The following is a 23,440-nucleotide window of genomic DNA, read 5'->3' on the forward strand; positions in this document are numbered from 1 at the left end:
ACATGGATAAATCTACTGGAACTCTCATCCATTGCTGGGGAGAATGTAAAAGGGTACAGTGACTTTGGAAAACAGTTTAGCAAGTCTTCAAATATTAAACACATAGAGTTATCTTATGTCTCAGTATTTCCACTCCTAGGCACATACCCAAGAGAAAATAAAACACAGATTTATATAAAACTTATATGCGAATGTTCATCACAGCATTATTCATTACAGCCAAACCGTGGTGACAGCACTATGACTGCATAGACAAGGTGTGATATAGCCACACGCAGGAATATTGTTCACAGCAAAGAGGAGTGAAGTACCAGTACTGACACAATGGGGATGAACTTTAGACACATGATGCTAACTAAATGAGACCAGTCACAGAAGACTACATATTGTGGTCTTTGTAGGAAATGTCCAGAAAGGGCAAATTCATAGAGGCACAAGGTAGATTTGTAGTTGCTTGGGGTGGGTGGGGGTGGGAATGGGGAGTGGCTGCTAATAGGTACAAAGTTTCTTTGGAGGGTGGTGGAAACTTAAGTTATGGGCCGTTTTTTTTAGAGAGAGAACAGGTGAATGGGGGAAAGGACAAGAGAGAGAATCTTAAGCAGGCTCCACACGCAAGACAGAGCCCAATGTGGTGCTCAATCTCTTGACCCTGAGATCATGACCTGAGCTGAAATCAAGAGTTAGATGCTTAACCAACTGAGCCACCCAGGCGCCCCCATTTTTGGGGGGTAATCTACCCCCAATGTGGGGCTGGAACTCAAAACCCTGAGATCAAGATTCCCATGTTCCACTGATTGAGCCAGCCAGGTGCCCCCAAAATATTCTAAATTTGGATTGCAGTGATAGTCACACCAGATTGTGAATATACTAAAAAAATCATTGAATTGTATACTCTGAGTGGATGAATATCATGGAATAAAAATCTGTTTCTCGATAGATCTGTTTTTTTTTTTTTTAACTGAACTCACTGCTTTCCGTCCCATTCTCTGTGAGAAGGACACTGGTGATCCACAGTGGAGACCTGGAGGCTTACTGGAGTCATTTAGTTCCCTCCTATCACATCGAGGTGGCCATGTTGTCATTTTTTTCCTCCTTAAAATCTCTTTTGTCTGTTCCCTTCTTCAGAGCCACGATACTGAATTAAGTCAGGTCTTTGTCATTGTTAAAACACTCTAATTACGTTCCACTTTTGTTTGTTACCTCTTAAAAAGTCTCTTCGTACTTTGTTAAATTAATAATAATCAAATCTGAGTTAATGTTCTCTTCCTACGTTTCATTAGGCTATTTCTATGTCTTTCTGGATGAAGCCATGACTCCGTATTTAAAGTCTTGCAAGAACTGGCCTCTCTCTGCCTCTTCAGATTAATTTCCTCTTGTCTCCTTATAAGGAATCTACCCTCACATATTCTTTGCATATGATACTCTTCCTGATTGCAATGTCACATTTCAAGTGATGGATGCCACATGAGGCTGGTGGCTACCGTGTTGGACAGCACAGATTGTAGAACTTCCACGTTGTAGCATAAGCACTTAGTAAATATTTGCTGAATGAATGAATGGATGTGATCATAGCTGTTATCTATGACAGGCATTCACCCAGCTTCTGCTTTCATGTCCCCTGGGTCATGAGGCAGCATTTTAGACTCCTCAATCAGCCCTAGCTATCTTTTTCTTTCTTCCTTTTTTTTTTTTTTTTAATTTTTTATTTTTTATTTATTTATGATAGTCACAGAGAGAGAGAGAGAGAGGCAGAGACACAGGCCGAGGGAGAAGCAGGCTCCATGCACCGGGAGCCTGACGTGGGATTCGATCCCGGGTCTCCAGGATCGCGCCCTGGGCCAAAGGCAGGCGCCAAACCGCTGCGCCACCCAGGGATCCCTTTTTCTTTCTTCTTGTTACACTTTGCTGGTATTTGCTTCTCTGAAATTTCTGCCAACTGATTCAAGTTCTACATCATCCAAACAGTACCCGCATTACTAGACTATGGCAGTCATTTCCTCAAAGTCTTGTATAACATAGCCATCTCCAGTTTGTTAGTGCTTCTTAGAAAAGTTGACTACAAATATGGTGTGACCAGTGCAGAATTCAGGGCTTTATCAACTCTCTCTCTCTGATACACACATTTCAGGTTGTGCAGCCCTATAGTTATAAGTGCCAGCATCTGCCACAAAGTTTAGCAGTTAGCACAGTAGCTGGCTGAAAGAATTATTCATTGAATGTGTATTGAGTTAAGACTTTTTAGGGCAGCCTGGGTGGCTCGGTAGTTTAGTGCCACCTTCAGCCCAGGGCGTGATCCTGGGGTCCTGGGATTGAGTCCCACATCGGGCTCCCTGCATGGAGCCTACCTCTCCCTTTGCCTGTGTGTCTGCCTCTCTCTCTGTGTCTCTCATGAATAAATAAATAAAATTAAAAAAAAAAACTTTTTAAGCCTTTTTTGGAGGACAGTGTTTTCTATCACTGGTGTGTCATCAAATTTTAATCATTCTTATCTAAATTGTTTTCTTTTTTTAAAGATTTTATTTACTTGAGAGAGAACGAAGGCACACATGAGCAGGGGCAGAGGAGGAGGATCTCAAGCAGACTCAGTGCTGAGCACAGAGCCCAACTTGAGGTTCAAGCCCATGAGCCCAAAATCATGACCTGAGCTGAAATCAAGAGTCAGATGCTCAATCAACTGAGCCATTCTGGTGCCCCTGAAATTGTTTCTTAACTGTTCTTAAGGCACCTCTTTTTTTTTTTTAATCATAAAAATACTTGATCATTGTGGAAAATTTAAAGAATATGGGTAAATAGCAAGAATAGGAGCATCATCCAGAGATAGTCACCATAGGTTATACTACTTTGTGTCCTTTTTCTATGGCCACACATTTTTTAAAAATGTATATGTTGTAGATTTGTACTATACATACAGCTTTGTACTGTTTACTTACCAGTACACCTTGTTTAATGACATATTTGTGTCATTTTAGAGCTTAAGTGTTGGTTTTTTAAAAAAATATTTTATTTACTTATTCATGAGAGACACAGAGAGAGAGAAAGGCCGAGACACAGGCAGAAGTAGAAGCAGGCTCCATGCAGGAAGCCCGATGTGGGACTTGATCCTGGGTCTCCAGGATCACACCCTGGGCTGAAGGCAGCGTTAAACCGCTGAGCCACCTGGGCTTCCCCTAGAGCTTAAGTTTTTTCAACATTTGGTTATGAAGATTTTTCAGACTCAAAAAATTGAGTTATCTGGTACACACCTACATACCTACCACCATTTTACTTAATTTGCTTTGTCACTTTTTTTTTTTTTTTTTTTTTTTTTACTTATGATAGTCACAGAGAGAGAGAGAGGCAGAGACACAGGCAGAGGGAGAAGCAGGCTCCATGCACCGGGAGCCCGACGTGGGATTCGATCCTGGGTCTCCAGGATCGCGCCCTGGGCCAAAGGCAGGCGCTAAACCGCTGCGCCACCCAGGGATCCCGCTTTGTCACTTTTCTATCCATGTATTTATGTTTCTATCTTTCCATGAATCCATCTATTTTTTTTTATAAGAGTTTAACCTTTTAACAACTGTATGGTATTTCTCTGACTAGAGGTATCTAGATTATTTAACCAGATCGTCAACCAGTTGTTAGATACTTAGGTTGTTTTCCATCTACATTATATTGTCTCATTGTTGATTTTTTGATTTTGTTACATGTTCTAAATACAAGTCATTTATCAAATCTGTTGTCTGCAGTGTTTCCTCCCTGTGTGTATCTTGCCCTTTCATTTTCTTAGTGGTGTGTATATATTTTTAATTTTGATGAAATCCAGTTTACTAATATTTTCTTTTATGGATCATTCTTTGCCTACCCCCAAATCAGGGAGATTTTCTCCTGTGTTTGCTTCTAGAAGGTTTATATAGTTTTAATTCTCATATTTAGTCTGTGACCCATTTTAAATTAATTGTTGTGTGTGGTGTGAGGTAAGGGCCTAAGTTCACATTTTTACATATGGATTTCTAATTATTTCAGTGCCATTTGTTGGGGGAAAAAAAAAAACAGGCTTTTCTCCATGAGTTGTCTGAGCTTAGATTTTTTTAAAACTTGGTACAGAATAGAGTAAGTCTCATCTCTTTTAAACTCTGTTATGCCTCTGTTCCTGATGGCTTATTTATACCAAGCATTTTGGAACAGTTTACTTTCTGTGGTAGGTCTCACAGATGATGGGTGGCAGAGGCATGGGAATTGTAAAGAATTGGGATAATAGAGTCAAGGGTACCCTGTTCTTGCCGCTTCTCCCTGTCATTGAGGTTGGTTATTTGCCTAGGAATGTGAGTGATAACTATATATGCAGTGAAGCTTTCACAAGCACAGTGATTGAGTGAATGCTTTAACTGAAAAAACATCTTCTGGCATGTACCAGGATATCAGCAAAGCTCAGAAAACTTCCTTAAGACTGAAAGCTGGTTTTTTCCAGTGCTTTCTCTTTTGAAGTCTACTTTCTTTGGGGAATAATTTAATCCCTTTTTACAGTTTGTGAAAATGTGACAAAATGTGAACTTTGAGTTCAAAAGTATAGTTTGGCAAGAAGTTCTGAACGCTATTTCCTAATTAATGTACTTGGTAGTAATGATAACAGTAGCTGGTATTAATGAGCATTGCTCACCGTGCCAGGCACTTTTCTAACCACTTAACGTACATTGTCTCTAATCTTTGCAATCACCGAGGAAGCTCGGTAGTACTGTTGCTCTCTTTTTATGGTTGAGGAGCCTAAGGCACAGAAAGACAAGTGACTTGTGCATTTGGCTGGAAAGCATGGGCCCCAGCAGGTCCCAAGCTTGGGAATACTGCTTAAAAATTCACCAGTGTGGAGTTCCAGAAGCTGTTATGTAATCTATAGTCCAAGCCTTCAGTTTGTATTCCATATCTCCCATCTTTGTTATTGTGTTCATTTTTTAAAATCACTTACAAATATAATTGTTTGCCTAAGTGTAACTCTCTTGGCATTTCTGGTAGGGCTGACGTAGTTATCTGGCTTCTCATTGAGAATTTCAAGCTTCGAGTAAGTTAAGCCGGAAGGAAAGTGTAATGTAGATGTTTAGACTCACAATTTAGTTTCTTCTGTCAGTTGTTTCTTGCCTAAAAGGCAGGGTCATGGCATTTTGCACATATTAATTGGCATGTAGGCTTATCCTTTAAATAGTAAAGGTTGGGAAATGGGAAATTTTACTGCCACAATTGGGTGTATGGTATCTGTTCAGTGTCCATTGGCCAGGGTACGTGATTTAGATTCTGGGAGAGGAAAGGGTTAGGGCAGGGGTCCTGGGAGCTGGGCTGGGAGTAGTGTGGTTGTCAGTGGGGAATGAGAGAGGGAGCTGGGCTTAGATTCAGGGGAGTTAGGGGCTAGGCCTGGCTCTGCCTGAACTTGGTACTGATCTTGGAGAATTGTCCCTTTTCTGACTCAGGACAGACCTATTCAGGTTGCTGGACATGCAAAATTAGAGCAGAACCAAGTTATGTGAGCCATAAACATAAATCTCTCCTTTCCTTGGTTGGTTTCATTAGGTAGACATGATTCTGATAGAAGTATACTCCAAACTCTGCTTTGCTCCCTGGTGTCAGCCTCTGGCCATACTCCTAAGTAGGGCTGAAGGCACGGCTTTATTTTCCTTTCTCTTTACCTTTCCCAAAGGGATATACTTAAACCATTCCCTTTCTGTTGTCAAGCATGGTTGTCAGTGCATAGCTTGTCTTTGATCAGGTTCACTGAACTATCTCGATCCATGGTTTCCTCTCTGTAAATAGGGATAGTAGTCCCTGGTTTGCTTACCATGCTAGATGGTTCTTTGACACATAGAACAATGTCTAAGAAATGCTTTCAAAGAATTCTGTAAATGTTAGATATTGTTAAGGTGCTACACGGAGAGAGTATGGACATGCCAGCTATTTAAGGGTTTCAGCTGGTGGCACCTCAAAGAAGTTAGCACTTCCTCTTAAGCAGTGGAAAGAAGCAAGAGTTCCCATCTTTATCATCAGGAGAACAAAACTGCAATTGTGGGCACCAGCACTTGTGTCGTCAGAACACTGGGCCAGACTGGACCAGGGTTTCTTGGGAGGCACTAATTCCAGTCACATCGAGGCAGACTGTATTTCCAGGTAGACAGAGATTAGGCTTTTCTGGGAAAGCTCACAAAGGTCAGTAAATTATTACTCATTAATAAAATATACATGTTTCTTAGATTTTAGAGGCTTCCAAAAATTGTTTATTGGAGCCAAGAGGCTATAAAATAAAACTGGCCCAAAAAACTCCCGTAATGATCATTAGCAAGTTTTCCCATGTATACTACACAGAAATCTTTTACATAATTAGCACAGCATCCCAAGAGGTAGGTAAATATTATTCTTATTTTAGAAGTGAGAAAACCGGGCAGCCCGGGTGGCTCAGCGGTTTAGCGCTGCCTTGCGCCCAGGGTGTGATCCTGGAGACCCGGGATCGAGTCCCATGTCGGGCTCCCTGCATGGAGCCTGCTCCTCCCTCTGCCTGTGTCTCTGCCTCTTTCTCTGTGTGTGTGTGTCTCATGAGTAAATAAATAAAATCTTTAAAAAAAAAAAAAAGTGAGAAAACTAAGGCTCAGAGAAACAACTTGTTCAGTGTCACCCAGTTTGTTATTGGCACCCCTGGGGCAAAGGGAGAGGAAGAACTAGCTATTACCAAACCTCTACTAACTGCAGACCGCTTTCACATTTACAGTCTCGTTTAACCATGCAACAGTCTGATGAATTGGCAAGTTGATTTCATAGGTGAGGCAGCTGAAGATCCGCAGGGTTAAAAATCGGTTTTCAAGGGGTAACAGCTAAGAAGACAGCTGGGATTTGACTCCAGCTATGCACAGTTCCAGACCTCAGTACCACTGCACACTGTTGCCTCTCAGTTTGTAGATTCCTTCACTCATTCAACAAATATTTATTCTATGCTTGGTGATGTCCCAGGCCTAGGGTCTCACTTTCCCTAGCTTGCTCTTGTTTCCCATGGATCTCTATTGGAGATGGCCCCTATCATGTCAATGCTGTTGGAATAGTTTGTTCAGTTTTACACTTAATATGTATGCTGGGAGGATATATATAAAAATCATACCAGTTCATCGTAAAAATTAGGCTTACAGAAAAGTACAAACAAAGTACAGATGACTAGGGATGCCAGTTCCCTGAATATAAGCAGTTGTTAGCATTTTGGCTGACATTCTTCCAGACATCTCTTTATGCACATGCATACACACATAAAAGCATAATAATAACAGAAGAGCTCTGTTTACTGAGCTCTTCTGTAGTGGCTCTGGCCTGAGCAGCTGCATGATTCTCACCAAAATCCTTTGAGATAATAATGTTACCCCATTTTACTCAGAAGGAAACATGTTTTAGAACAATGAAGTCATTTAATTTGCCCAAGGTCAAGTAGAGGTAAGCTCTCTGAATCTAAAGGCTGAGCTTGTGACCACCAGGCCGCAGGGTTGTATATATATAGAAGTACATCCCTGAGAATACACTGTACTGGAGGTTCTTTTCTGTAACTTGCTTTTTTGTTTGATTTGTGGAGGTGTTTGTTACACAACAATAATTCATGCTTTGTAACAATCCTCTATAATGTTTTTACTCAGCAGTATTAGTAGGTCTGGGTTTGCAGTGACTTTTTTTTTTTTTAAGATTTTGAGAGAGAGAGCATGCACTGTATGCATGTGTGAGCAGGGGGGAGGACAGAGGGGGAGGCAGAGGGAGAGGGAGAGAGAATCTTGAGCAGATTCCACACTGCGCTCAGAACCCAGTGTGGGGCTCGATGTTGCAACCCTGAGATCATGACCTAAGCTGAAACCAAGAGTCAGCACTCGACTGAGCTGCCCAGGCCCCTCTAATGATTCTTTATATATTTATATTTTATTTGATCAATCCCTATTGATGGATATTTAGTTTATTACTGTTTTTAAGTCATACCAAAATCAACATCTTTGTGCCCTTTTGGTTTTAACTTGTTCTGTGGTAGTTAAAATCAGGCAGCCTGTTATGTTTGAGTATGATCAGCTCTGCCACCTTTGAACTGTGGGATCTTGGGCAAATTATCCATCTTTCTGTTCCTAGGTCTCCCCATCTGTAAAATGGGAAAAAAGGGAACCTGACTCCATGCTGCTCCCCCAGGGTTATGTTAGTTGATACACTAGGCAGAGCAGATCGTGGACGTGATAACTGCTCAATAAGCGTTAGCCCTTATTTACGGGGCACTGGTTGGTGGAGGTGGTAGGAGTTTGCCAACTAAGGTGCCGTGGAATGCTTCTGCGGACATGTCTGTGGATCCCTTCCCAGGAAAAAGGAGCACTCTGAGAGGGTGACCCTTTTGTCTTGCTAGGCTGCTAGGCAGGCATGGAAGTTTGTATTTTCCAGGATCAACCAGTGCCCTCAAGGCAAAAAGGGGCTTCTGTGCGCCCCTTTACCTTTTCAGACCATTTTCTTTCTCTTCAGTTTTAACCTAGAAATTCCTTACCATCTTGACAGCAATTTGATGCCTTTAGAAATGTCTGCTCATTTTTTAGCAGCTTTACTCTTTTTGTGGTTATTTTCATAGGGTTGATCTAAACAACCCCATTCTTGGGCAGCCCCGGTGGCGCAGTGGTTTAGTGCTGCCTGCAGCCCAGGGTGTGATCCTGGAGACCCGGAATCGAGTCCCACATCCCGCTCCCTGCATGGAGTCTGCTTCTCCCTCTGCCTGTGTCTCTGCCTCTCTCTTTCTCTCTCTTTCTCTCTTTGTCTCTCATGAATAAATAAATAAAATCTTAAAAAAAAATAAACAACCCCGTTCACCATCACTGGAAATGGGAAGTTGCTCTGACTTTATTTTAAAGATCACTGCTAATTTCTAATCTCTCGTCCCATGATGACTCTCCTGGAAAATGACAATGCTCATGTGACACCCTGGGAACTAGACGTAGCTGTTTGCCATGGGAGGGACTGGCTTTGGGGACTGGTGCGCTGGCCTGATAGAGAGCCAAGGGGTCCAGATCCCAGAGCCCCTCACAAGAAGCCCGGCTCAAGAGGACACATTTTTGAAAGAGAAGTAAACATCTGGGGCACCTGGGTGGCACAGTGGTTGAGCACTTGCCTTTTGCTCAGGCCATGATCCCAGGGTCCTAGGATTGAGTACCACATTGGGCTCCCCACAGGGAGCCTGCTTCTCCCTCTGCCTATGTCTCTGCCTCTCTCTGTCATGAATAAATAAATAAAGTCAGAAGAAGAAGGAGGAGGAGGAGGGGGAGGGGAGGAGGAGGAGGAGGAAAGAAAGGAAGAAGGAGGAAAAAAGAAAAAGAAGAAAGAAAGAAAGAAAGAAAGAGAAAGAAAGAAAGAGAAAGAAAGAAAGAAAGAAAGAAAGAAAGAAAGAAAGAAAGAAAGAAAGAAAAAGAAAATGTCCACCTGAGAGGGATAGATGCTTCTGAGAGAGAGCATGCAGGATTAGCCACTTCTGTCTCTCTTGCCGCCCTGTAGGAGGAAGAGAGCAGTGTTTCCCACCTTGGCACTATTGGTAGTTGGGGCCAATGGGTCTTTGTTGTGGAGGGCTGTGCTGTACATAGTAGGATATCCGGCAGCGGCCCTGGGCTCTACCCACCAGGTGCCGGTAGCACTTCCCCGTCCCAGTTGTGACAGCTGATCATGTCTCCACATGGTGCCAGATGGCCCCTGAGGCATGGAGATTGTCCCAGCTGGGACCCTCTGGGCCCAGTGGGTCTCTAACTTCAGCGTGCATCTGAGTCCCCTGCAGAACTGTGGAGACACAGACTGCTGGGTTGTGCCCTCCCTCCTGAAATCTCCGATTCAGTTAGTCTGGGGAGGTGCTAAGAACTTTCATCTTTGACAAGTGGGCAGGTGATGCCATTACCACCCGTGGAAGTCCCTGCTTTGAGAGGCATTGGTTTACAGGATAAGCGCCTACATTACAACCCAGGAGACTTTGGTTCTGATTCCATCTCTGCCCGTAAGCAAGGTGCTGTGTTTTTCTCTTCCTGTGGTCCAAATGAGACCGGACCAGCATTTTTCTTAGAGTCGCGTAGGCCACTTAATGAAATCTATGATGCCCTTTAGGTTCCACGTTCTCTGGACGGAATACAGTGGTTCTCAAAGTTTGGTTCCTCCAGTGCCTGTAACCCTTTTGCTTTCCTTATTCTTGTTTTTTATTCAGTACTTGCTGTGGGGTCCAAGGGAGGCAGGATCAGAGGAGAGTGAATGGTTTGAGAATGAGGGATGGAAGATAATCAGGCGCTTGTATTGTTTCATGCTTGTGGAAATACATTTTAAAAAAAGAACTGCTGTTCCAAATGTAGTCAGCTCCCTGGCAAATCCCAGCTCAGCATTAGGGCTGCATGGGAAGGTCTTAATCACTTTGTCTGATACCTATTAATTTAAACACCAGGGTTTTAGGCTGGGTATCAGAGCTTTTTGTAAGAAGGAATATAAACACCATTGCAGGACTTATGCAAATGGAACTTTTTTGGAAACTAAGAAGCAGTGCTATTTTGGAGGAGGAAAAACACCACCTTGTACATTTTAGTAGGGAATCAGAAATAGAGAAAGCCTGATTATCAGAAATAAAATGTGAGAAAGAAAACTAGCTTTTTGAGGGAACAAAATTTAAAGCAGGACTTCTCAAATTACGGCTCTCTTAGGCACATATTCATATGATTTCTTTACCGTTCTATGTCTTCCCTGTAAGTCCTTCTCTAGACAGAACGTGTTAAATGAAGGTTCTCGTTTTTAGGGCTTGTATTATTGGGAAGGGGATGCCTGGTCAGGATTGGTGTCTAGACTATAGACCTTAGGTGCCCAAAACACAGGGCAACTCCCCTATTTGAAGGCAGCATAGACCTCACATCTCTGTGATCTGGTTTTAGATGTATTAATTTAGACCCCTCCTTTATATCCCTACCTTCAAAATAAAATATCTTCATCCCTGCCTTGTCAGCAGATGCCAGAAATTCCCACATTGTTCATTCATTCATTCGTTCATTCACACGTTTGTGTCCTGCCATGATTCACATGTTGGGATCCTAACCCCCAATGTGATGGCATGAGGAGATGGGGCCTTCACAAACGGGGTTAGTACCCTTAGGAAAGTGACACCATGGAGCTCCCTGGCCCTTCCTCCTTGTGCACATACAATGAGAAGTTTGCAACCTGGAAGAGGGCACTTACCAGACTGTGCTGGTACCCTGATCTTGGTCTTCCACCCTCCAGCACTGTGAGAAGTACAAGCTCCCCAGCATGTGGTATTTTGTCACACCATAACCCAAGCAAACTGAGGCAGTCTCCATCTTCCAGAGGCTCCCACTGGACTGGGAACTTAACTTCTTGGAAGACACTAACATGCCAAAGCCTTTGGAATCCATTCATTCTTCCAGGCCTTTAAAACATTTAATTAATTAGTTTATTCATTCCAATTCCCTACCCTATGTGGAAGATACAGGTATGAACAAGACATTCTCTCTGATTCCCTCCATTTCTTCTTTGACTTCATATTATTGTGCCAGTTAGTGTGGGTTGGATTTGTATGTGTCTCTGTAGTGGGTTTAGTTTGTGACTTCCAAGCACTATCATATGGGGAGGAAAGGGATGATAGGGGTGGGTTTATGAGGTTGGGGGATTAGAGTTAATTATGGTAAGTGCTTCAGAATAGCCAGATCTGGGGGAGGGGGAGGGACTCTGAATCAGCACCTATGAATCAGACGTTCCCTTTTTTGTCTTTAAGAGACCCACAAGTGTGATAGTTGGAGAGAATTCAGAGAAGCGCTGAAAGCTGGAAGTTAGGGAAAATGCACTCCCCCACCCCCATTTCAGGATGATTTGACCCGGAAGACTAAGTAATAATTTAGAATTGACTTCAATCATTTGAAGGATTTTCACAAAGTAAGAGGATATAAATGGGGCAGAAGCAAAAAACGGACTAGATAGGAAAGAACTTCTTTCTTATCCACCAGTTCATGGGGACGGATGATAAGCTATGGTGAGATATTGTAGGAAAGTTATCTAAGACTTGGACAAAAGGCAGAAAGATTATTGTATGCTATTTCTGAATCCCTCAAGAGCATCGTTTAGCAAGCCTACCTAAAGGACACCTGACATTCTTAGAGAAGACGTCCTTCTGTAAAGTTAGATGCTAACTTATAGAAGATGGATAAATCACACATGATTTCTACCCAGTGGAGATCTAAATGCTTTGTGTTTAGTAGAAAAAAGTAACCACAAAGGTTATAGTTTCATTGCTTTGTGGGACATGAGCCAGTTTTGGATCTAACTTTTGCAAGATTATCACGACATTCTTTTTTGCCATTGACTCTGTGTGTGTTTCTAGTGTCACCTTTGAACTAGCTTTGCCATCCTGGGGTTCCCTCATAAATGACTTAAGTCAGTCCTTGACACAAGCATACTATATTTTTGTATGACCATTAGGTTTTTAGCTTTTGAAAATTACACTTTGACGAATGAACATGCATTGAGGAGATAAGCATCTGAGATGGCTCAACTGTTGCCCAAAGTAGGGTTTGACTCCTTTGACTGTGAATTCCCACAGTTCCATGTGTTTGTAAACTCCCTTGGTCACTTGGATAGTCAGTTGCATTTATGGATCATCTAATTATGTGACCTGGAAAAATACTTAAAATTCCTGCTCAGGATCTCAGTGGCACCAAGTGGAAAAGGGTAATTTCCTATGTTGTTAATAATAGTATTATTATTTATATATCTAGCACATGTAATCTACAAAACACTGGCACACTGACTATTGTATTTAGCCCTCGCTATTTCTTTGTGAGAGAGCAGGACAGGAATTATTACCCACATTTCATAGGTGAGTTAGCGAGACTGTGACAAGTAAAGTGACTTGCTCTTCTGGTGAACGGTGGAGTTCGGACCACAGCTCAGCTGTTCACACTCCAAGCTCATGGGCTACTGTATGCCAGAACCAGGATGCAAAAGGATCTTTCTAAGAGCAGTGAGGTGAGGTGGGAAAGAAAACCAGTGCTAACAGGGTAACTATAAAATCCTTTGCCCACAGCTGTAGGCACCTTCATAATGATTTACCAGTATTGATTCTTGGGTTTTCTGAGGCCTGTGGTCTGTTCCCAACTACTGGAAGGGCCTCAGGTGTGTCTTGAATCTTCTTTCACCTCCTTATCTTTCAGAGATAGTGTGGTGCTAGACTTATTAGCAGTGAGTACTTGATGGAATATCTGAATTTGCTTTGCATGCTTTTATCTTCTTGATTCTCCCTCTATTCCTGGTAAGATTTTCTTGGCAAAGTTCTGTCTATCTGGGTGACATTGGAGCAGCTGCACTTGTTTATTCAAAAGGATAATCTGCCCTTTTATCTGATGGTTGCACCAGAAAGAGGATGTTGACTTCATGCAATTTCATCTTTTTATGAAACCTTCTCTCTCAGTCTACAAACTGCTGGTTCATTAATTCAACAGATATTTATTGAATGATTCTGGGTGCCAGCCCTGGGGTGTGGTGGTAAATATGGGACAAGGTCCTTCCTCTCATGGGGCCTACACTTTTGGTATCTGGTCCTCAGAGGGTGCTTAGTATTTCTGTTGAAGTCCATCTTTGCTTCCTCACTGACCTAAGAACCACATAAAACCATTGCCTTGTGAGAAAAGACTATCTCTGAAACATACCTGCAGTCCATCGATTTGTTTTCTGCTTTTGTGCCCTGCTGTCACCGGAGTCCAGACCCTGCCAGCTTGTACTTGGCAGCTTGTACTGCCATGGCAGCTTCTGACTGGTCTCCCCACTCCCATGATTCTTCTAAAAAACGAAAATCCAGTCATGTTACTCCCTTGCCTAAAACTCCACAGTGGCTTCCCCCTCAGCTGCCAACACCCTGCTGACCCTGTCTGTCCTCATCTCCATTTCTTCTGTTCCTTATTCCTCCGTTCCAGCCACATTGCATGACTGGGTGAAAGCCAGGCTTGTTCCCTCCCACCTCAGCTGATTCTTCTGCTTGCAGTAATCCTTCCTTGAGATTTGCATACCCATCCCCTGGTTGTCTTTCAAATCTGAGCATAAATATCACCCCTGAAGGGGTCTTTCCCATTATGTCTGCTAAATTCAGTAGCTCCCACCACTCCATGGCTCAGTGCCCATCTTTATTCATTTGTGATCTGCCTTCCACCCTTAGACTCAAGCACTGGGAGACAGAGGACGTTGATGTACTCTGCTCTCTCTGCAGCACCTGGAATAGCATCTAGCATAGTAGCCCTCCAGCTGTTTGTTGAGTGAGTGCAAAGATAATCTCCAGTCACCTGGCACATCTAGAGAGCGCTTATTTGCTGAGAGACCAATGTAGACAGGAATGCAGAAGTAATTACCAATGACTCCTACTTTTGAGTAGTGGTAGACTGAAGATACTTGTGTTTTCTCTATAGTAAAATGCTTTGGGGCGGGGGGGGGGTTGCTTTTAGTTTAAATAGAATTCTCAAAATAGGGATGAGGGATGGCTTTATTTAAAACTTTTATTTTAAAGTAAATGTCACTGTAGAAGTTCATTTGAATTTATGTAATTTGGGGGAAAGAAATAGTTCAGCATGTAGGATTCAACATTTCTTATCAGTTGAAGGAAGGGATTTTGTTTTGGGTTTTGTTTTTAATTTTTTTTGGAAAAGTTAATTCAGCTGCAACAAAAGCACATTAAGTGAATTCAACAAGTTTTTTTTTTTTTTTTTTTTACCAAAGGCCTACTGCATGCCTAGAAATGTTAGTTTTCCCAGATTGTCCTGGGCCTGGGAACATCTCCTGTTAATGATAGCATTTGTATTCAGTATCTCCACATTTGTTTCTCTGGGGACTCCTCAGGGAGCTCTCATGGCCAGTCACTGCAGGAGGACAGTGTTCTATGATGACAGCAGGATCCAGGTTGGGGGGAGGGGGGCTTTTATTCTTAGGATGAGACTAAAAAAAGGGGGTGAGTCCAGATTAACTAGGGTGAGTGTGATGACCCGAGCTCAGAGAGCTCCACCCCATCCAGAATGTCAGATGGGGCTGCCAGTCATTTGAGCCAGGTGTTCTCCGGCTGAGTCTGGCCTGCCCCTGCTGGAGGGAGGGGAAAGCCTGGGGGCAGGGACTGTGGGCTCTTCCACTCCTCCTTCAACCAGAACCCTCTACATGTATCAGCTTTATGTCCCATGTAAGTGACATTTAAAAAAAAACAAAAAAAAAAAAAAACAAAAGGTTCCATGGCAGGAACAGGCTTTGTCTGAGCCTTGAGTCATCAGTAAATGACCTGGGATGACCTTTCATTTTTTTAACATTCTTTGGTCACTGAAGTGCCTTCCCAGCTTATTCAGAGAGTGGAGCTGTCAGGAGGCACGGACCCTCACTTGTGTCCCTCTTCCTGACACTCTGGTGCTATCAGGGATCAAATGAAGTGCCTAGGGTTTGAAGCCGACTCCGTTCCTAGTCTGGTCCTGTGTCAACCCAGGATCCTAGCCCTTCCTTCCTGCGGCAGCTGAAGCAGGCGGTGCAGACATGCATGCCTGGCCATGACATTCAGGCACTAGCTAGGACTGGCTGGGTAGAGGAACCCCAGACGGTCACTGTGGCCCAGCCCTGTTCTGGAGCTACAGGCTGCCTGGTGGTCTATGGGATCAGCTGTCTCTGGAGGCCGCCAGAGGCGGTAGGATCATTGGTATTGGGACCTGAGAGGGCATGGGGTCTGCAAGCACTGGCATTAAGCCGGCCTGGCTCCAAGTCATTGCTCTGCCATTGGACAGCAGTATGACCTTAGGCAAGTTACTTAACCTCTTTGGCCTGTTTCCTTATTAGTAAATTGGGGAATCTCATAAAATTTTGTCTACCATACATTTGGTGCTGGGATTTGAAGATTTTTCACAAGTTCTCAGCAATTCTGCTTGTACTAGGACCTTATGAATTGCCCTGAGAGGTATAACCAGCATTCCAAGAGGAGATTCTTGTGTTACTGGTGGAAACCAGCCATGAAGTTGAGAGTGTCTATCCCCTGGGCCTGTGCCACAGTGGACCTGCCTCATGGCCAGGCTAAAGCACATCTGGCCAGTTCTCACAAACGTCTGTAACTCCATGACAAATGTCTAGGAGTTAAGACCACTGCTTCTCTTCCCCATACTTTGCAGATAGTGCCAAGAATGTGGGTTGTGGCCATTAGACCAACTAACACATCTGTCAATCAGAAGTAATTATGGAGTGTCTGCTGTTTACTAGACCTGTCCTTGAGGCTGCAAAGGAGTGGTAACAGAATACTCTAAATCTCCTTTCCCTCAAGAAGATTGTGTCTGGCTGATTACCAGCTGCCCCTACCCCAGCCCATCTATGACTGTACCCAGGTAGTTTAATTTAATAAATAACAACATCATGTAATTGCATTTGGTGTGGGTGAATCGCTTTTTCTAAGATTTGGGTAGTCTTTATTGCTTTTTTTTAACTTAGAATTTAGGATAGTTATCTTATACATATATCCATACATGGTATATATGTGTATGTATACACACACACACACCCCTTGTCCTGAAAATCCTAAGATAGAAATACCTTGACCCCTACCCCTCATGCAGACCAAACACTTCCCTGGGGATGGTGATCTCACAGAGAAGATCGTCCAGCTATCAGCACTGTTCAAGGGGAGGTGGCCTTGTGAAGCGGTAATGATGATGAAGAACCTTCCACAACTTGATGTACTCAACAAGGACCTCTCACAGCTCCCCGGTGCTACCCTGTGGGGTCGCGACAGCTGTCCTGTGAGAGGCCTAGGCAGCATCTGCGTTATTCCAACTGTTTGTGCAGGGAGCAGGGCGCGGACAGCTCGAGTCGCCTGTCAGTGATCATGGAGTCAGGAAGTGGCAGATCTGGGACGTGAACTCGGTTATTTAAGGACTCTGTATCTCTTGTGTTTTCTGTTGTATCGTGATGCTGCCAAGAAGCTGCTGTCACTGAAGGGTCCCTTGCAAAGACTTGTCAGGAATACTGGGCAGGGCATTCCGGATCGGCTCAGTTGATGATTGCTGCGTGGTTTGAGGGATCCTAGGATTCCCCCTAATTGTCCTCACTAGTCAGCCTGCCGCTACCACTTCATTTCTTTGAGTTGGGCTCTGGACTCTGGCTGCCCTTCAAGGTAGAGAGAACACAGGGAGGAGCACAGTCATCCCAGAGCACCTGCATGTGTGGATACCTGTATCCCAGAGGCAGAGGCAAAAGGAGGTTCCTGCCCTGGACCTTTACTGAATGGCTTCTCTTTGTCCAGCTCTGTGCCAGGCTCTGGGAATGCACGTCACTGCCCTACGGGCCTCAGGGATGTGTGGGGCAGGCGGAGTGCTATGCCATGGCTCAGTGGCAGTGGCTGACTGTCCTGGGGGTAGTGCAGGCTCCTGGGGGCAGAGCCTTGCGTGAGAGGACACACGTCACACACGAAACAAGGAATAATCTGGGCCAGTTGCCTCATGGACCAAAGGAAGGAGGTCCTACCATATCTGGGGACCTGGAATGTCTGGCTGAATTTGGGGGTTTGTGAAGAGTTTTGATGGAAGAAAGAGTGGGAGAAATAAGACTTTCTTTGCAGGGCTGAGGCATTTTTGCATAATCCCATGGGTACCAAGGAACTACTGCAGGGTTGGAAAGGGCGGAGGCAGCAGAATCAGATTTAGAAAATGGCTTGGGCTGATTTTTTAGAGAAGGACTGTGAGGAAGACCGGTTATAAGGTGCAAGGCCGCCTGAGAAGTGCTAAGGGCCTGGGATGGTAGGGGCTGGACTCAAAGAAACCTCTTGGAGGTACAATCAGAATTAGCGACTGATTGTTCCTGTGTTGTGAGGGAGTAAGAAACTCAAGAGTGACTCACAGGTTTTTATTTGAGATCTGTCTCCCTTATTTTATAAAGATTTGCGCTCTAAATGCTGAAGATCTCCGTAATGGCAAGTTTCAGAATACAGCAAATCTTGCCAGCTTGGGCTTTACAAACCGGTAAACATCTATCTATCTATCTTTCTTTCTTTCTTTCTTTCTTTCTTTCTTTCTTTCTTTCTTTCTTTTCTTTCTGTCTTTCTTCTCTGACGTCTCTTTTCCTTTTTCTTAACTTCTGTTCTGAAATTGTTATGGTAATTTTTGTACCTCAAGGAATTGATAAGAGCCTGGTACACACTAGACACTCAATAAATGAATAGTTAAGTAAATGAGATCAGTCATCACAGTTGACCTAGAAGGTCATGTTGTTCATGGTAAAGTGGTAAGTATAGAATGTGACTTCTGTGGTTCTGAAGCAGTTTATGCATTTGTGCTGAACAAATGCTCAATAGTGGAATTCTGCGGAATTTTCAGTAACATGAGTAACACTCTGTCCTGTTCACTGACCACACTGGCCATACCTGATGGTGACAGCAGCAGCCACCCAAGATGGGGTAATGGGCAGGTCACCGTGGAGCTGGTGACATTCCTTTAGGCCTTGGCCTCCCATTTCCCAACCTGCAAATTTCTGGCTGGGTGTGTGTGGGGGGTGGGGGGGTGGGGTGGGGAACGTATATGTGATTCACCCAGGATGCCAGGCATGCCCAGGGGTTCGACTTATTTCTCTGGGCTAATCCAGTTCCCAGCCTGGAGCCTAAGCATACACTGCATTAATCAGACTTGCTGGAATGATCACATGGTCCTCTAGCTGCCTCCCCTGTTAGCTGCCGCTTGTCAGCAGCTGGCGGAGCTGGAGGCTGCAGGCCCCTGTCTGCAGAAAGCCTTTTACTTCAGAATATTGGGGGGGTGTGGAAACCCCGCCTCTTTTTTCTGCACTTTGCACCATCTGACTGACTAAATGGTTGTCCTCCGAACCAAAAAGGCTACCAGACAATCTAAGGAAATTGTCTCTGACTAGGTCATGTTTGCATTTGAAGAATTCAGGTACGTTCTGGGCTTCCTACATCAGTCTGCTGCTGGGTTTTTGTTCTCGCTAGGTTTTTGCTGTGTAATGACAGCTTAGGCTCTAGCTGGTTCTCACCCAAAAAAGGGTTCTTTTCTGCATTTGGTGGGGTCGATCTCGGTTTTGGGGGTGGGAAGCAGAGAGGTGGTGCAGGTTGAGGGTGTTTACTGCATGCACAAGTGCAGCGTGGATAATTGGTTTGATCGTGTGTAAATTTGCTGAGGACCCCACCTTGTGCCTCATTCGAGCTGCTGTGGCTGGTGTAGAGTTATGAATGCAGAATAGCAACTGTTTATCTAGAATGAGTCTCTTGCTATCTTTTGTTTTTCTTCCTTTGTCAAACTCACGGAGTCTAGTGCTCTTTTAAAAAAAATGCTAATCGTAGCAGTGAAGGTGAAAAATTCTGTAAGTCTGCCTGCTTAGTTGAGATTTGATTTTGGCTCTGATTTTTTTCCTCATTGTTAATAGTAATCTTGTGCCTGGGCAGTTTCCTGGGAAGTGCCCTGATGGTGTTTTGTTACAGGGTCCTTCTCTGCTTTCGTTAGCTCTTCAGCTGCTGTAATTATCAATGCTCCAAATTAGTCTTTTGTGAATCTTATTCCTTCTCTTTCCTCCATCTCCTCTCCACGGATCTGTCTCTGGGTATGAATGTGGGAAGGGATGTTCCAACGGAGATAGTTTCTAAGAAATGAAAATAAAGGAGGCGGAATGGGAGGGTGATCTGATCATTCGTGTGCATATTTCCACCTTTTGGAACATATGGAAGAGAGTGTGTATGTGTGTGTCTGCTCCTAACCTCCGGCAGCCTCTCGTTTCTCAAATGGAATTTCGGTATATTTTAGAACAGAGTGTAAATACCATATCGATTGGCAAGGGGGTGATTGTGTGGGGACCTCAGTTCTGTCTCTACAGGCCTTTTTTGTTCCCTCCGAAGAACGGTGCTGCAATAGACATTAAAATGATAATAGAATAACCACCTTTCATTATTTCTAGAAAGAAATTAGAGACCTTTTAAGCAAAATCAAGGGAGTAGATGAGAGGATCCCCAGATCTGCATGAAGAAAAGCAGGCTATAAAGATTGTCCCTCGCCCTTCCTGTAAACTTGGAGCTTTGGATCTAGGAAGTTATCCTTTGTTTAAGAGAGTGTCTCTGCATGATTTCTAATGGACCGGGCTTATGAAAAGGACATTCTTTCCTTGTGGCAGTATGCTCTGGTGACATGGGCCCGTGCCCTTATACAATGACCAGGACTTACTGTTTTATTTTAGCTTGATTAGATAACTAACAGGAATTTGTTTTATGCTTGATGTGTTACAGTAGATAGGTCCATAGAGAGGGAGTTGGGAGTCCCGGGTTCTAATCCCAATTTGAAAATTAGCTTTTCTGATCTGTCTGAGAAAGGAGTTTTGGGGATTGCAGAAAGTAATATAGTTGTGAGGTTCATATCTTATTGTAAGCATTTATTCTAGATGGAGTAAGCCTTAACTAATTGTCTTGAGCAGAGTGTGGAGCTGTTCACCTCCTTTCCCAGTTAGGCAAGAGGGATAAGTATCAACAAGCCTGTTCCCACTTTGGTGAGCTCCTAGCCCACAGACTGGGTCTGTTGAGTGGGAAGGGGGTCAGGTTGAAGGCCACTGCAGTGTCGAACAGAGAAAGTGGGGCCAGCTGCAGAAAGTAGACCAGAAAGGGGAAGTCTGTTACCTATGCTTCCAGCTTTCCCTAAGCTGGTCCTCAAGAACTTTGTTGGGAATGATTGCATTTTGTGACTGCTGCATGTGCTGGACAAATCGCTTTCTTCTTTAGTCCTGGGATTTACATGTGTGGAGACCAAGTGATCATGATGGGCCCACACAGGCACTCTCAGGGAGCTAGCCTGGTCAGTGTAGGTCAGTGTAGGTCAGGGTGGTGCTCAAGCTGTAGCCTTCAGTAGAATCACCTGGAATGTCCAGGAAAGCCCAGATTGCGGGCCCCACTCCCAGAGGCTCAGATCCAGTAGGTCTGGGGTTGGCTTGAGGTTCTGCATTTCTAGCAAGTCCACAGGTGATTCTGATGCTGTAGGTCTGGAGACCAGACTTTCAGAACCATGGGCTTGGAGAAAACCGACAGACTGTCATTATGGAGATGGGAAGTTGGAGGCAAAGGCAAGGGGGTACAGGCAGGAAAGAAATCCAGAGCCAGAAGCTGTAGTTCAAGTTCAAGCAGGTGGACCAGAAGCAACGTGGGAGGTTAAACTATAGCCATGATCACTCACCCCAACAGCCCCTCCTCCTGGGGACGGGTGAGGGTAGGGGCATCGGTTTATAACCCAGGTTCTCCCATGTGTGGCTTGTGGGGACTTGGCAAGTTTCTTGATCTTCTTTTAGTCTCAATTTTCTGTATGAATTTTCTGTAAGAAAGTCTAGAATGCTATTAGAATTAAATGAGATGACATGAACTTACTTTATACATTATATCGTTCTTTCTACATGAGCATACTGGCAGAGGACCCGGGTCAGCGCCATCAGCCTCTGCACACGTGTTCACAGGCCCATGAGTGCACAAACTCCTCCATGCACACACCCCAACCGCGAGAGCACAAGGGCCACATTCATTTTAAAAAGAAGTCTGATTTTAACATGGACAGAGTTCCTTGAGAGCTTCCAGGTCTCCTGGGTTTTTAACTTTGTCTCCCTTTGTGCCTAAAACTGTTTGACACACAGTAAGGCCTTAATAGGTAAGCAGTTGACAGAGTTTGTTTTCAGGGGATTTAATAAGGGAGGAAAAACAAGCAAGCTAGCTTGGTGCAGGCCTGATATTGGTACCAGGGTGCCCGTTGAGTGGGCTACCTCAGAAGAGCATGTCGAAAAGCTGACAGCTGACCTCTTGAGAAAAATGTGAAGTGTCCTCAGCACACCCCAGTTGCGGGAGTGCCGGAGAACGCCGATCACATTTCATAAGGAATCTCTGCAGATGATCTCACTCTAGAACGTGCTGACGATTGTAATGATTTGCCGGGGCCAAACCCACACAGTTGCAGAATCCTGAGAGCTTGAGTAGTTGGGCCAGCATTTTCCAGACAGCTAGGGTATTTATTTTGCCTGCCATTGACTTCAGGACTGTATTGTTCTAGCACCAGGCAAGCTATTCTGCTGGCTGTTGTGGTAGACCCACTTCACCTCTGTTTTTACCTTTTCAAAGAAACTTCTTACATGAGAAGTGTACTGAATTCATAGTTTAGTAAACATTTAGTTACTCCATACCTCAGAGGCTGCCTTCTGAGCACCCCTGGAGACAGCTTCATGGGACACTGTGTGGTTTTCCTTCCCCTTCTAGACCCAGAATGGTGACTACATTCCCTGCCATCCCCAGAATCAACATTTTTAAATGTGATTTTTGGCTCTATGATCTCACAAGGGAGAATGGAACCCAAATCAGAATCCACTGTTTCTCAGGATTCCTGATACTTATTCTGATTTATTTCTAGAAGGAATGTGGCATACCAACTCCAAGATCTAAAATCCACAGTTGGAATGTGTCAGTCACATGAAAATGAGAAGTCACTACTCCGAGTCTGTTTTATTTTATTTTTAAATAAAATTGAGGTTCAAACTCCAGCTAGTTCTTTCTTTATTCAGATTTACATTTACTCTTGGGAAAAGTTTTAACTTTCCTTTCTCTTTCACTGGATTATGGAAATAAGTCAAAATGAGTGGTATGAGGGAAGACCTGAAGTTTGGAAGTCAGGACAGCCCACCCAATGTCGAGCCCACCCAGTGTCGAGCCCCTTGCATTTCCTGAGCCCTGTGGTCCCTTGAAGAGAGAGGTGTTTAGGTACAGTGACTGTCACACTGCAGTGAGCAAGCTTGCTTGCTCATCAATAGGAGATGGGGGATGGGGAAGGCACAAGACTGGATAGTTGTGGCCCACGCACCACTAGTTGCTTAGCCCATGGTTACCCCAAGCCACATACCATCAATGACGACAGGAGCTCAGGGATACAGATGACCCCAAAATGTATACCTCCCACCCCAGCCTTTCCCCAGACTGGTCCCATGTCTTCAGCTGCCTGGTTGGCGTTGCTGTCTGGAAGTCTACCAGGCATCTCAAACTTAGCACATCTCACACTGTTCCCCAGTTCTTTCCTAAGCCATTCCTTCCTCACGTGTCCACAGCCTGGCCTTCCTTTTGGCTGCTCAGCCATCCCTGACTCCTTTCTTTCTCCTACGCTCCATGTCTGAGCCGTCAAGGGGAGTTCTGTCAGCTGTACCTCAAAGTATGCCCAGAGTCCCACCATTTCCCAGCATCTCCATGCCACCAGCCTGGTCCATGCTGACACCATCTCGTATCCAACTCAGCGCAGTGGCCTTGTAACCGGCCTCCCAGCATCCTGTCTGCCTTGTCTTCCTACTCCCGGTTCTTCACTTGTTTCTCTTCTTAAAATGTCAGGGCAAGTTTTATTAGTCCTGTGCTCAGAACCTTCCAATGGCTTCCCGCCTGCCTGCACATGCCCCAGCTCTTGGGGAATCTTGA

General features: G+C 44.2%; 1 protein-coding gene and 1 long non-coding RNA gene across 4 annotated transcripts in view; one reads left to right on the plus strand and one right to left on the minus strand.

Moving 5' to 3' along the window:
• Nucleotides 1-23,440, plus strand: part of EVL (Enah/Vasp-like) — a 147,213-nt gene that overhangs the window by 19,431 nt on the left and 104,342 nt on the right. For 2 of the 3 annotated variants that reach the window (XM_077910580.1, XM_077910583.1), the window contains exon 1: nucleotides 18,698-18,911. The exons of the other annotated variant lie outside the window; for it this stretch is intronic. In XM_077910580.1, the coding sequence (XP_077766706.1) occupies nucleotides 18,889-18,911 (23 nt within the window). In that variant the 5' untranslated portion in view covers nucleotides 18,698-18,888. Of the gene's footprint in view, nucleotides 1-18,697; nucleotides 18,912-23,440 lie in introns of those variants that run through there. 3 annotated transcript variants of the gene reach the window in all.
• Nucleotides 18,066-22,272, minus strand: LOC144321137 (uncharacterized). The gene is made up of 2 exons (XR_013386860.1): nucleotides 20,633-22,272; nucleotides 18,066-19,611 (listed from the first exon to the last, which is right to left on the minus strand). It is a non-coding gene; the product is annotated as an uncharacterized LOC144321137 (long non-coding RNA).

This window comes from Canis aureus, chromosome 9, assembly GCF_053574225.1.
Source record: "Canis aureus isolate CA01 chromosome 9, VMU_Caureus_v.1.0, whole genome shotgun sequence".
Classification (NCBI taxonomy): Eukaryota; Metazoa; Chordata; class Mammalia; order Carnivora; family Canidae; genus Canis; species Canis aureus.